The sequence below is a fragment of the Tachypleus tridentatus genome, chromosome 3 (genome assembly GCF_004210375.1).
Source record: "Tachypleus tridentatus isolate NWPU-2018 chromosome 3, ASM421037v1, whole genome shotgun sequence".
Lineage (NCBI taxonomy): Eukaryota > Metazoa > Arthropoda > Merostomata > Xiphosura > Limulidae > Tachypleus > Tachypleus tridentatus.
The window spans coordinates 115,747,262-115,760,139 of NC_134827.1; the positions used below are offsets into that span (position 1 = coordinate 115,747,262).

General features: G+C 36.5%; 2 protein-coding genes across 2 annotated transcripts in view; one reads left to right on the top strand and one right to left on the bottom strand.

Moving 5' to 3' along the window:
* LOC143246174 (gamma-aminobutyric acid receptor alpha-like) overlaps nucleotides 1-12,878 on the bottom strand; it is a 317,756-nt gene that overhangs the window by 73,549 nt on the left and 231,329 nt on the right. The gene's annotated exons all lie outside the window — the stretch shown is intronic.
* LOC143245991 (gamma-aminobutyric acid receptor alpha-like) overlaps nucleotides 2,298-12,878 on the top strand; it is a 35,289-nt gene continuing 24,708 nt past the window's right edge. The window contains exons 1-5 of the mRNA XM_076492242.1: nucleotides 2,298-2,447; nucleotides 3,489-3,709; nucleotides 9,349-9,431; nucleotides 10,032-10,166; nucleotides 10,471-10,623. Coding sequence (XP_076348357.1) covers nucleotides 2,298-2,447; nucleotides 3,489-3,709; nucleotides 9,349-9,431; nucleotides 10,032-10,166; nucleotides 10,471-10,623 — 742 coding nt within the window. The remainder of the gene's footprint in view (nucleotides 2,448-3,488; nucleotides 3,710-9,348; nucleotides 9,432-10,031; nucleotides 10,167-10,470; nucleotides 10,624-12,878) is intronic.

Sequence of the window (12,878 nt, forward strand, 5' to 3'; positions counted from 1 at the left end):
GTAATATTGATATGGTTAGTACACTTTGTCACTTGTAATGTTTCGTTGCTGTTTTCTTGTCTCGAGTTTTTAAGTCCTTCCTTCCGTTTGTTTTCCTCATACCTTTCTATTTATTTATTTTAGATAAATAGTTCACCTAAATTTGTATCTGCTCTTCGGACTAACGTGAAAGCTCTTTCAGACAGTGTTCTAGACAAACGATACAAACGTATAACTACTAGTAATATTATATGAACATATGTTTATACATACTGTATTTTGGTAATCATGGCTATTGTGTTATAAGTTTACTTCCACGAGCTCAGTGTTATATCTTGTGCTATATGAGCTGTAAACTTTTATTATTACTAGATGGTTACTTTATCAGTGTCATAACCTTTTCTTTTTAACTCGTTTTTAACTTTTTGGTGGTTAAACTTTCGTCAAAAGCAGTTTTGTTTACGTACATATCCTTCATTAAGTAATCTCAAACTGATTCAAACTTTAGTTGGACAAGTTTTGTTTACGTCCTATCCTTCATCAAGTAATCTCAAACTGATTCAGACTTTAGTTGGATAAGTTTTGTTTACGTCCACATCCTTCATCAAGTAATCTCATACTGATTCACACTTTAGTTGGACAAGTTTTGTTTACGTCCATATCGTCCATCAAGTAATCTTAAAGTTATTCAGACTTTAGTTGGACAAGTTTTGTTTACGTCCATATCGTCCATCAAGTAATCTCAAAGTGATTCAGACTTTAGTTGGACAAGTTTTGTTTACGTCCATATCCTCCATCAAGTAATCTCAAACTGATTCAGACTTTAGTTGGACAAGTTTTGTTTACGTCCATATCCTCCATCAAGTAATCTCAAACTTAACTCTCTTTGTTCGTTTTTCTCTGTTTTTGGTTTGTACGTTGTTGCGTAATTTGGATGCTGTTTCTCTGTTTTTATTACTGTCTGAGTTACGTCAACAAAGTGACTCGGATTGAAGCAGACACGAACCACACTTCACGTGAACATTGGTTCTGCAGCTACATTTTCTTATTGAGTCATTTTAAAGGAAGTACAATAAAAGTGAATATTTTCCTTTGTATATAAAACCAGTCATCCTGCCCAATTTAGTATTATCTCAAAGGCAATTTATGTTTTTTTTTTTTTTTTACTGCTTGCCGGTTTTCCTCGGAATGTTCACTGTGAATAGGTAATTTATCTTTAGTGACCGCTACGAACGCGATAATATCTCTCTACGGATAAAGCATTTATTCTAGTGTTCAACACCAATAAAACACCAGATTTAGGGACCAACTTAAAGAAAACAGTTTAACAGTAATCGCCAAACTCAGTTAGTTAACGTAGAACAAAATGGTTTCAGTCTTCAACGCAAGAGGGTGAATTTTAGCATAGGTAAAACAAAAACAATTATGCAGGCTCAATAAGTTGATTAATATCGTGAGACTTAATTACTTTTGACGTTATTTTAAGATTATTCCGCTAGGAGGCTCTGTTTAATTATTAACTGTCTTACTCTACAGAATTTAAGCTTGGAATGTGTTTGAAAACCTAAACGATAAGGTTTACCCAACAGATGTCAGTGTTTGTTGACTAACTGCTCTACTTTATAGAGGAACATTTAGAAAGTTGTAAATGAACTGGATAATAGCGTTAGCCCTCTAGGGAGCAGTGTTTTCTGATTATCTTGTTTGAGTTGTAAATTACTTATAAAAGTTAATAAATATATCGGGTCGTCCCATAAGTAATGTCGTTTGTAACACTAAAAGGACAAGAAATAATTCAAGTAATAACATTAATTAATCATGTATTTCCATCACCTTCAATAACAATCTGTCAACGTCTCAAAATATTTTCAACACCACGCTTATAAAAATCAGGTGGTTTTATGATAAAGGCTATTGTTAACTCATCCATAGAAGTTTGTCATCCAGATGATGTTCCAAGTTTCTGAAGAGATGGTAATCTGAAGGAGCAAGATGAGGAGAATAAGGGGAAAACAAGCTCTTCAGATTTTACTGAAAGTGATCCTGAGGACGTGCATTATCATGGTGGAAAACAGCTCCTATTGGTCTGAGGACGTGCATTGTCATGGTGGAAAACAACTCTTGTCGGTCTAAGGACGTGCATTGTCATGGTGGAAAACATCCATTATTGGTCTGAGGACGTGAATTGTCATGGTGGAAAACAACTTTTAGCGGTCTGAGGACATGCATTGTCATGGTGGAAAACATCCCTTATCGGTCTGAGGAAGTGCATTGTCATAGTGTAAACAACTCTTATCTGTCTGAGGACGTGCATTGTCATGGTGGAAAACATCCCTTATCAGCCTGAGGACGTACATTGTCATGATGGAAAACAACTGCTTTTCCATTCACCAAAGCAGGTCTTTTTGTTTCAGGACAGTGCTCAGTCGGTTCAGATGCTGACAGTATTTCTCAGCAGAGATTGTTTGGTTTGGTTATGACAACTCAAAGTGTACTACACCACATTTATTCCACAAAGACTAAACAAAACTTTCTTAGGGTTCAACTTCGCTGTAGTGTAGCTGGTTATACTGTATTAACCCACTGTCTTAAAACATTTTGATATCCATGTTTCCTTTAATCCACTGTCGTGACTCTTCACATTTTGATATAGTATCCATTTTTCCTCTCGAGTCACAAAGCGGTTTGAAAAACGAAACTTGATGATTGAAGAGATATATAGATGTCTACCTGTCCTATCAGGTTATCAGTTAACAACTCATATGGTACCTATTTTCCCAAGTTTGAAACTTTAACAAGTTGTTGGAAATGTTGAGGGACAGTGGAAGGAGATGAATTGGGTTTCTGGACTAATTCTTCAACAGTTACAGCACAATCCTTCTCAAGTGATGCCAAAAGCAGGTCATTATCAAACTCAACAGTGTGAGCTGCATCTGTGAGACTGCAGACACCAGTTCTAAACTTATTGAACCATCTTTGACACTCAGAATGTCATAACTGTACACCTCTTGTATGATTCACGCAGCTTCGGTAGCACTTTTCCATTTTCTGAACTGGTAAAGTGTTAGATACCTTATGTGCTCATGTGGTATCTCCATGATAACTGGGGCTTCTAAAATAAATAAATCAGAAACTAGTAAAGAAACGAACTAGCTTACACCTAATGCTATCTAGTCATCTCATATGTCTTTAAGAATAACTTCAATAAACCAAGAAATATGCATTTAAACTTATCTCCAAAAACGACATTCCTTGTGGAATGACCTGATAATAATACACCAATGTTAATGCTAGGCCTCGTCAACACTAGATACAGTATATATCCGGTGGCTAACAAAGTCGACACTGGATACAGTATATATCGTGTGGCTGAGAAACTTATTATTCTCTATTGTTCATCATGTTCTTTCTTAACCACTGTAAAGAGTGAATATTTTAAGTATTATTAAGAATTTGCCTGATGAATCCGCTAGGTGGCAGTGTTTACTTATTAACTGACTCTTCTACAGAGTTATTCAATGGATTGCTACTTCCGGCAAAGCTGGATAGATAGAAGGCTAGCTTTCACGGGATCCATGACGACACTTGCGCTCTCTGTCTCTATGCTCGAGAGGATTTGGCGCCCAGACACTAACTTCTATAATGGAAAACACTCTTATCTCCATACAATCACTTCTCCCAACAAATTCATGCGTCTCCGGCAGAACGGCAAAGTGCTGTATTCATCGAGGTAGGTTGTTGTTTTTTACTCTAAATATTTCTGAGTTAAGTTTGGAAAAGATTTATTCCCAAGAGCTCAACAAGAAAAAAATATATAAAAAAGAAACTACAGTTAGCAAAGCTTTAAGGTTACTCTCTGTTTTATAGCTATAATAAAACAATTATTCACTAGAGAAATATTACCACAATACCACTGTTAAATTTGGACTCGAACCAGTGTTTCATGTTCTTATTACATCATTAGTATTCTTGGTTCATTGGAGTTACATGTAGTGGCTGACCAGTGGACGATTCAGTGAATGACAATCTATTCTCAAGATGGCTGGTATGGGTATTAGCACTTTAACAAAAGTAAAGTACAGAACTTTTGTTACTCTGAAAATGACCTAAGAAGGTCGAAACATTGTTCTGTACTTTATTTTAATTAAAGTTTTAATATCCATACCAGCCATCTTGAGATTAAAGGTCAAAGGATCTGTGAACATCATCCTTTGACCTTTGAACTTTCAGTATGACTAAAACTAGAACGAAAAAATAAAGGAAGGCACTTAAGCCTAAGTAGTGAAAACGATTTAACCGATGGAGGATGGTTGGAAGAATTTTATTATTTCTATGGCGGCAGAGAACAACAACTCATACGTTAAGAGGTCAACCGCTTTGAACTCTGGAATTAACCAGACAAACCTCGAAGAAACAGTGATTCGATGACGGATGTTAATGTCAAGGTATGGTCAACTGTATGTTCTTCGCCAAGAATCCAAAGGGTAAAGCTCGAGGTACTAATGATTCCACGATGTATACAAAAAACAAACTATAACACCCTAACTGGTAACGTTAACACCTTCTGGACGAGGTCCTGACCCCACATCAGCAGGACAAAGGTAAAGCAAACAAACTTTCTTCCTGAAATAAGAGCTGTACGGATGACAAGAAATGATCCGGGGGTAAGAAAGGAGAGAAATGGCTAGGTTCAATGTTTGATGCTCACAAAAATGAAGACAAAAACTGCAAAAAGGATCAATCTGATTTCCAGTAAAGTTGTGAGATTTTACATGAAACATGGACGTCAATCTGTAAAAGCATTGTACTCTCCATGGTTATCCGTTAGAAGGGTTAGGTTAGAAGGGCTGTCCACTACTAATTACTTAGTTCTGTAATATATAGTTAAACATCACATCCAAGGAACCCATGACAGAAAACGTTGTGGTACTTTTTCGAAGTAATGATTGTACAGATACATTTGTTCACTAGGTGTCGTTGCTTTCATCATTTAACTGGATATTGTGTGTTAATGTCCACCAAGTCCAGTAATCAATATAGTAATTCACGAACAAGCGATTTTTGCGAATTTTCTGCTTTGTATTATACTACGATTGTTACATATAACAACGTTAATCACCACACAGTAACACGTCTTTGTATAATCTGTCTACCATTGTTACATATAACAACGTTAATCAGCACACAGTAACACGTCTTTGTACAATCTGTCTACCATTGTTACATATCACAACGTTAATCACCACACAGTAACACGTCTTTGTACAATCTGTCTACCATTGTTACATATCACAACGTTAATCACCACACTGTAACACGTCTTTGTACAATCTGTCTACCATTGTTACATATAACAACGTTAATCACCAAACAGTAACACGTCTTTGTACAATCTGTCTACCATTGTTACATTTAACAACGTTAATCACCACACAGTAACACTTGGCACGTACAATCTCTCTATCATTGTTACATATCACAGCGTTAATCACTTACAGTAACACGTCTTTGTGTGCAATCTGTCTATCATTGTTGCACATAACAACGTTAATCACCACACAGTAACACGTCTTTGTACAATCTGTCTGCCATTGTTACATATAACAACATTAATCACCACGCACAGTAACTTGCGTCTTTGTACAATCTGTCTACCATTGTTACATATAACAGCGTTAATCACCACACGGTAACACGTCTTTGTACACTCTGTCTACCATTTGTTACATATAATAACGTTAATCACCCCACAGTAACGCGTCTTTGTACAATCTGTCTACCATTGCTTGCGTATCACAACGTTAATCACCACACGGTGACACGTCTTTGTACAATCTGTCTACCATTGTTGCATATAACAACGTTAATCACCACACAGTAACGCGTCTTTTGTGCAATCTGTCTACCATTGTTACATATAATAACGTTAATCACCCCACAGTAACACGTCTTTGTACAATCTGTCTACCATTGCTTCGTATCACAACGTTAATCACCACACAGTAACGCGTCTTTTTGTACAATCTGTCTGCCATTGTTGCATATAACAACGTTAATCACCACACAGTAAATACGTATTTGTACAATCTGTCTACCATTGTTACGTATAAAACGTTAATCACAGCACGGTAACTTGCGTCTTTTGTGCAATCTGTCTGCCATTGTTTGCGTATCACGGCGTTAATCACCACACAGTAACACGTCTTTGTACACTCTGTCTACCATTGTTGCATATCACAACGTTAATCACCCCACACAGTAACACGTCTTTGTACACTCTGTCTGCCATTGTTACATATCACAGCGTTAATCACCACACAGTAACACGTCTTTTGTACAATCTGTCTACCATTGTTGCATATAACAGCGTTAATCACCACACAGTAACGCGTCTTTGTACAATCTGTCTACCATTGTTGCATATAACAACGTTAATCACCACACAGTAACACGTCTTTTTGTACAATCTGTCTACCATTGTTGCATATAACAACGTTAATAACCACACAGTAACGCGTCTTTTGTACAATCTGTCTACCATTGTTGCATATAACAACATTAATCACCACACAGTAACACGTCTTTGTACAATCTGTCTACCATTTTTACATATAACAACGTTAATCACCACACAGTAACACGTCTTTGTCAATCTGTCTACCATTGTTACATATAACAACGTTAATCACCACACAGTAACACGTCTTTTGTACAATCTGTCTACCATTGTTGCATATAACAGCGTTAATCACCACACAGTAACACGTCTTTGTACAATCTGTTTACCATTGTTAGATATAACAACGTTAATCACAAACAGTAACTTGCGTCTTTGTACAATCTGTCTACCATTGTTACATATCACAGCGTTAATCACCACACGGTAACACGTCTTTGTACAATCTGTCTACCATTGCTGTATGTAACAACGTTAATCACCACACAGTAACACGTCTTTTGTACACTCTGTCTACCATTGTTATATATAACAACGTTAATCACCACACAGTACACGCGTCTTTGTACAATCTGTCTACCATTGTTGCATATAACAACGTTAATCACCACACGGTAACGCGTCTTTGTACAATCTGTCTACCATTGTTGCATATCACAACGTTCATCACCACACAGTAACACGTCTTTGTACGCTCTGTCTACCATTGTTACATATAACAGCGTTAATCACCACACAGTAACACGTCTTTGTGCACTCTGTCTGCCATTGTTACATATCTGGCGTTAATCACCACACAGTAACGCGTCTTTTGTGCAATCTGTCTGCCATTGTTGCATATAACAACGTTAATCACCACACAGTAACACGTCTTTGTGCCAATCTGTCACCATTGTTACATATAAAACGTTAATCACCACACAGTAACACGTCTTTGTACACTCTGTCTACCATTGTTACATATAACAACGTTAATCACCACACGGTAACGCGTCTTTGTACACTCTGTCTACCATTGTTACATATCACAACGTTAATCACCACACAGTAACACGTCTTTGTACAATCTGTCTACCATTGTTACATATAACAACGTTAATCACCACACAGTAACGCGTCTTTGTACGCTCTGTCTGCCATTGTTACATATCACAACGTTAATCACCACACGGTAACACGTCTTTGTACACTCTGTCTGCCATTGTTACATATAACAACGTTAATCACCACACAGTAACGCGTCTTTTGTACAATCTGTCTACCATTGTTACATATAACAACGTTAATCACCACACGGTAACAAGTCTTTGTACGATCTGTCTGTCACCATTGTTACATATAACAACGTTAATCACCACACGGTAACACGTCTTTGTACAATCTGTCTACCATTGTTGCATATAACAGCGTTAATCACCACACAGTAACACGTCTTTGTACAATCTGTCTACCATTGTTACATATAACAACAATAATTCACCACACAGTAACACGTCTTTGTACAATCTGTCTACCATTGTTACATTATCAGGCGTTAATCACCACACGGTAACGCGTCTTTGTACAATCTGTCTACCATTGTTACATATAACAAGCGTTAATCACCACACGGTAACATCGTCTTTTGTACAATCTGTCTACCATTGTTGCATATAACAAGCGTTAATCACCACACGGTAACACGTGTTTTCTACAATCTGTCTACCATTGTTACATATAACAGCATTAATCACCACACGGTAACACGTCTTTGTACAATCTGTCTACCATTGTTACATATAACAACGTTAATCACCACACGGTAACTTGCGTCTTTGTACACTCTGTCTACCATTGTTGCATATAACAACGTTAATCACCACACAGTAACACGTCTTTTGTACAATCTGTCTACCATTGCGTATAACAGCGTTAATAACCACACAGTAACACGTCTTTGTACACTCTGTCTCACCATTGTTACATATAACAACGTTAATCACCACACAGTAACGCGTCTTTTGTACAATCTGTCTACCATTGTTACATATAACAGCGTTAATCACCACACAGTAACACGTCTTTGTACACTCTGTCTACCATTGTTACATATAACAGCGTTAATCACCACACGGTAACACGTCTTTGTACACTCTGTCTACCATTGTTACATATAACAACGTTAATCACCACACAGTAACACGTCTTTGTACATCTGTCTACCATTGTTACATATAACAACGTTAATCACCACACAGTAACACGTCTTTGTACACTCTGTCTACCATTGTTACATATAACAACGTTAATCACCACACAGTAACACGTCTTTGTACACTCTGTCTACCATTGTTATATGTAACAAGATCATTGTCAACCGATTCTTTTACTGGTAAGGTTAAAAACAGAGCTCTCTCTATCTTCGAATTCAGATTGTGTTGATTTCAGATCTGTCGAAGAAAAGAAATTTTGTGAGTCTTGCTACCAGTAACGTCAAGAGAAGTAACCAATGAGAAGAAAGCAAACCGGTCGATGATGTTTGTGAGGTGAAAATTCCGACTTTCTAGAACACAGTACACACTAGGACTAACTCCTCACTATTTAATTTTCAGTTTAGCTTTCTCAGCCGTAGCAACATCGAGTATTTGCCCAGAGTTTGTTTGCTGGAAGAAAACACGTGGCAGGGCTGACGTACCTGAACTGGTTAAATATGAAGTCGTTATAATTTAGTCCTTAGCAATGGTCCTCGAACTATTGTTACTGTCTTTATAGTCAAAACTATAGCTCAGATATACAATATACTTATTGTTACTGTCATTATAGTCAAACCTTAAGTACTGTTCACATCAGTGAAGCTGTACTTCAAATGTTCCACATTAATATTGTCTATGTTGTGTTAACACTGATCGTTACATTAGATTTTCTTTCTGTAGACTGACCATAAAGGCAGATTGTCCAATGAACCTGGAAAACTTTCCAATGGACATGCAGCGCTGTCCACTCCGAATTGGAAGCTGTAGGTTGTTTTTACTGGTTAGTGTGTGGTGTAGATTACTGTAATCTGTTTAATGTGTGGTCTATATTACTGTAACTCATCTGTTTAATATGTGGTCTGTATTATTGTAACTCATCTGTTTAATGTGTGGTCTATATTATTGTAATTTATCTGTTTAATGTGTGGTCTATATTACTGTAACTCATCTGTTTAATGTGTGGTCTATGTTACTGTAATCTATCTGTTTAATGTGTGGTCCATATTATTGTAACTCATCTATTTAATGTGTGGTCTGTATTACTGTAACTCATCTGTTTAATGTGTGGTCTGTATTACTGTAACTCATCTGTTTAATGTGTGGTCTATATTACTGTAACTCATCTGTTTAATGTGTGGTTTATAGTACTGTAAGTCATCTGTTTAATGTGTGGTTTATATTACTGTAACTCATCTGTTTAATATGTGGTCTGTATTACTGTAACTCATCTGTTTAATGTGTGGTTTATATTATTACTGTAACTCATCTGTTTAATGTGTGGTTTATATTATTACTGAATAATCTTCAGTGTTTAATTGTTTTAGTACGTGTTTTCTGCTTCTGTCTTCTTCCCGCATCTGTAGTTGCTTACTCATCAGCTGATGTTTTGTACCTGTGGAACCCAGCCAGAAGAGTTGTTATTCATCCGGATATGAAGATGTCGCAATTTGATTTGATAGATAAACCAAGTGGGAACCAGACGGACCATTTCAGGCAGAGTAAGTAAGGAGAATTTCATATTGTAATGTCGTTTAAGGTGGATTTGATTACAACCAAACCAAACGATACATTTTGTGTTTGACATATTGGTTAACTCTAAGTGAAAACTGGACCTTTGTAAGATAGATACCACGAAATGTCCAAGTTTGGACACCCAAGAAAATACTTATATAAAAATACTGAATAAGCTACGTTTTATTGAAGTTATGCCTATAGTGTTTTCGAGGTTTTGTCTTCAGTGCATTTGTTAGTAAATAACTTTCATGACAAGTAAGGATATGTTGTTTTGTTTTTTGTCTTTAGGTCCTTTCTCTGTGCTCTTGGCAAGTTTTCACCTGCAGAGACACATGGGTTACTTTGTGATCGAGGTGTACGCCCCATGTATCATGCTCGTGGTCCTCTCTTGGGTTTCTTTTTGGATCAACAGAGAGGCTACTGCAGACCGCATTGCTCTTGGTCAGTACATATTTAGTTAACAGTTCTGTATTTATTGTCAGTAGACATTTGGAATTAAAAAAACCTAAAGTTTGGCTTGTGTCGTAGTTTGTGTAGAGCTTGAAATTAACTATCAGGGTTATTCCGTAGTTTATGTAGAGTATGAAACCTACTATTAGGCTTATTCCATAGTTTGTGTAGAGTATGAAACCTGCTATTAGGCTTATTCCGCAGTTTGTGTAGAGTATGAAACCTACTATTAGGCTTATTCCATAGTTTGTGTAGAGTATGAAACCTACTATTAGGCTTATTCCGTAGTTTATGTAGAGTATGAAACCTACTATTAGGCTTATTCCGTAGTTTGTGTAGAGTATGAAACCTGCTATTAGGCTTATTCCGTAGTTTGTGTAGAGTGTGAAACCTACTATTAGGCTTATTCCGTAGTTTGTGTAGAGTGTGAAACCTACTATTATGCTTATTCCGTAGTTTGTGTAGAGTATGAAACCTACTATTAGTCTTATTCCGTAGTTTGTGTAGAGTATGAAACCTGCTATTAGGCTTATCCCGTAGTTTGTGTAGAGTATGAAACCTACTATTATGCTTATTCCGTAGTTTGTGTAGAGTATGAAACCTACTCTTAGTCTTATTCCGTAGTTTGTGTAGAGTATGAAACCTGCTATTAGGCTTGTTCTGTAGTTTGTGTAGAGTATGAAACATACTATTAGGCTTATTCCGTAGTTTGTGTAGAGTATGAAACCTACTCTTAGGCTTATTCCGTAGTTTGTGTAAAGTATGAAACCTGCTATTAGGCTTATTCCGTAGTTTGTGTAGAGTATGAAACCTGCTATTAGGCTTATTCCGAAGTTTGTGTAAAGTATAAAACCTACTATTATGCTTATTCCGTAGTTTGTGTAGAGTATGAAACCTACTATTAGTCTTATTCGTAGTTTGTGTAGAGTATGAAACCTGCTATTAGGCTTGTTCCGTAGTTTGTGTAGAGTATGAAACATACTATTAGGCTTATTCCATAGTTTGTGTAGAGTATGAAACCTACTATTAGGCTTTTTCCGTAGTTTGTGCAGAGTATGAAACCTACTGTTAGGCTTATTCCGTAGTTTGTGTAGAGTATGAAACCTGATAGTAGGCTTATTCCGTAGTTTGTGTAGAGTATGAAACCTGCTATTAGGCTTAATCCAGTAGTTTCTGTAGAGTATGAAACCTGCTATTAGGCTTATTCCGTAATTTGTGTAGAGTATGAAACTTGATATTAGGCTTATTCCGTAGTTTGTGTAGAGTATGAAACCTGCTATTAGGCTTAATCCAGTAGTTTGTGTAGAGTATGAAACCTGCTATTAGGCTTATTCCGTAGTTTGTCTAGAGTATGAAACCTACTCTTAGGCTTATTCCGTAGTTTGTATAAAGTATGAAACCTGCTATTAGGCTTATTCCGTAGTTTGGGTAGAGTATGAAACCTGCTATTAGGCTTATTCCGTAATTTGTGTAGAGTATCAACGTATTCTTCTACGTAAAATATTTTCTTAACCCAAACGAGCCGCTTTTGCATGTATATTATTCTGTAGTTTGTGTAGTGTATGAAACCTACTATTAGGCTTTTTCCGTAGTTTGTGTAGAGTATGAAACCTACTGTTAGGCTTATTACGTAGTTTGTGTAGAGTATCAATCCTATTATTAGGCTTATTCCATAGTTTGTGTAGAGTATGAAACCTACTATTATGCTTATTCCGTAGTTTGTGTAGAGTATGAAACCTACTATTAGGCTTATTCCGTAGTTTGTGTAGAGTATCAAACTTACTGTTAGTCTTATTCCGTAGTTTGTGTAGATTATGAAACTTGATATTAGGCTTATTCCGTAGTTTGTGTAGAGTATGAAACTTGATATTAGGCTTATTCCGTAGTTTGTGTAGAGTATGAAACCCGCTATTGGGCTTAATCCAGTAGTTTGTGTAGAGTATGAAACCTGCTATTAGGCTTATTCCGTAGTTTGTTTAGAGTATGAAACCTACTCTTAGGCTTATTCCGTAGTTTGTATAAAGTATGAAACCTGCTATTAGGCTTATTCCGTAGTTTGGGTAGAGTATGAAACCTATTCCCTTACGTAAAATATTTTCTTAACCCAAACAGGCCGTTTTTTTGCATGTATATTATTCTGTAGTTGGTGGAGAGTATGAAACCTACTATTAGGCTTTTTCCGTAGTTTGTGTAGAGTATGAAACCTACTGTTAGGCTTATTACGTAGTTTGTGTAGAGTATCAAAC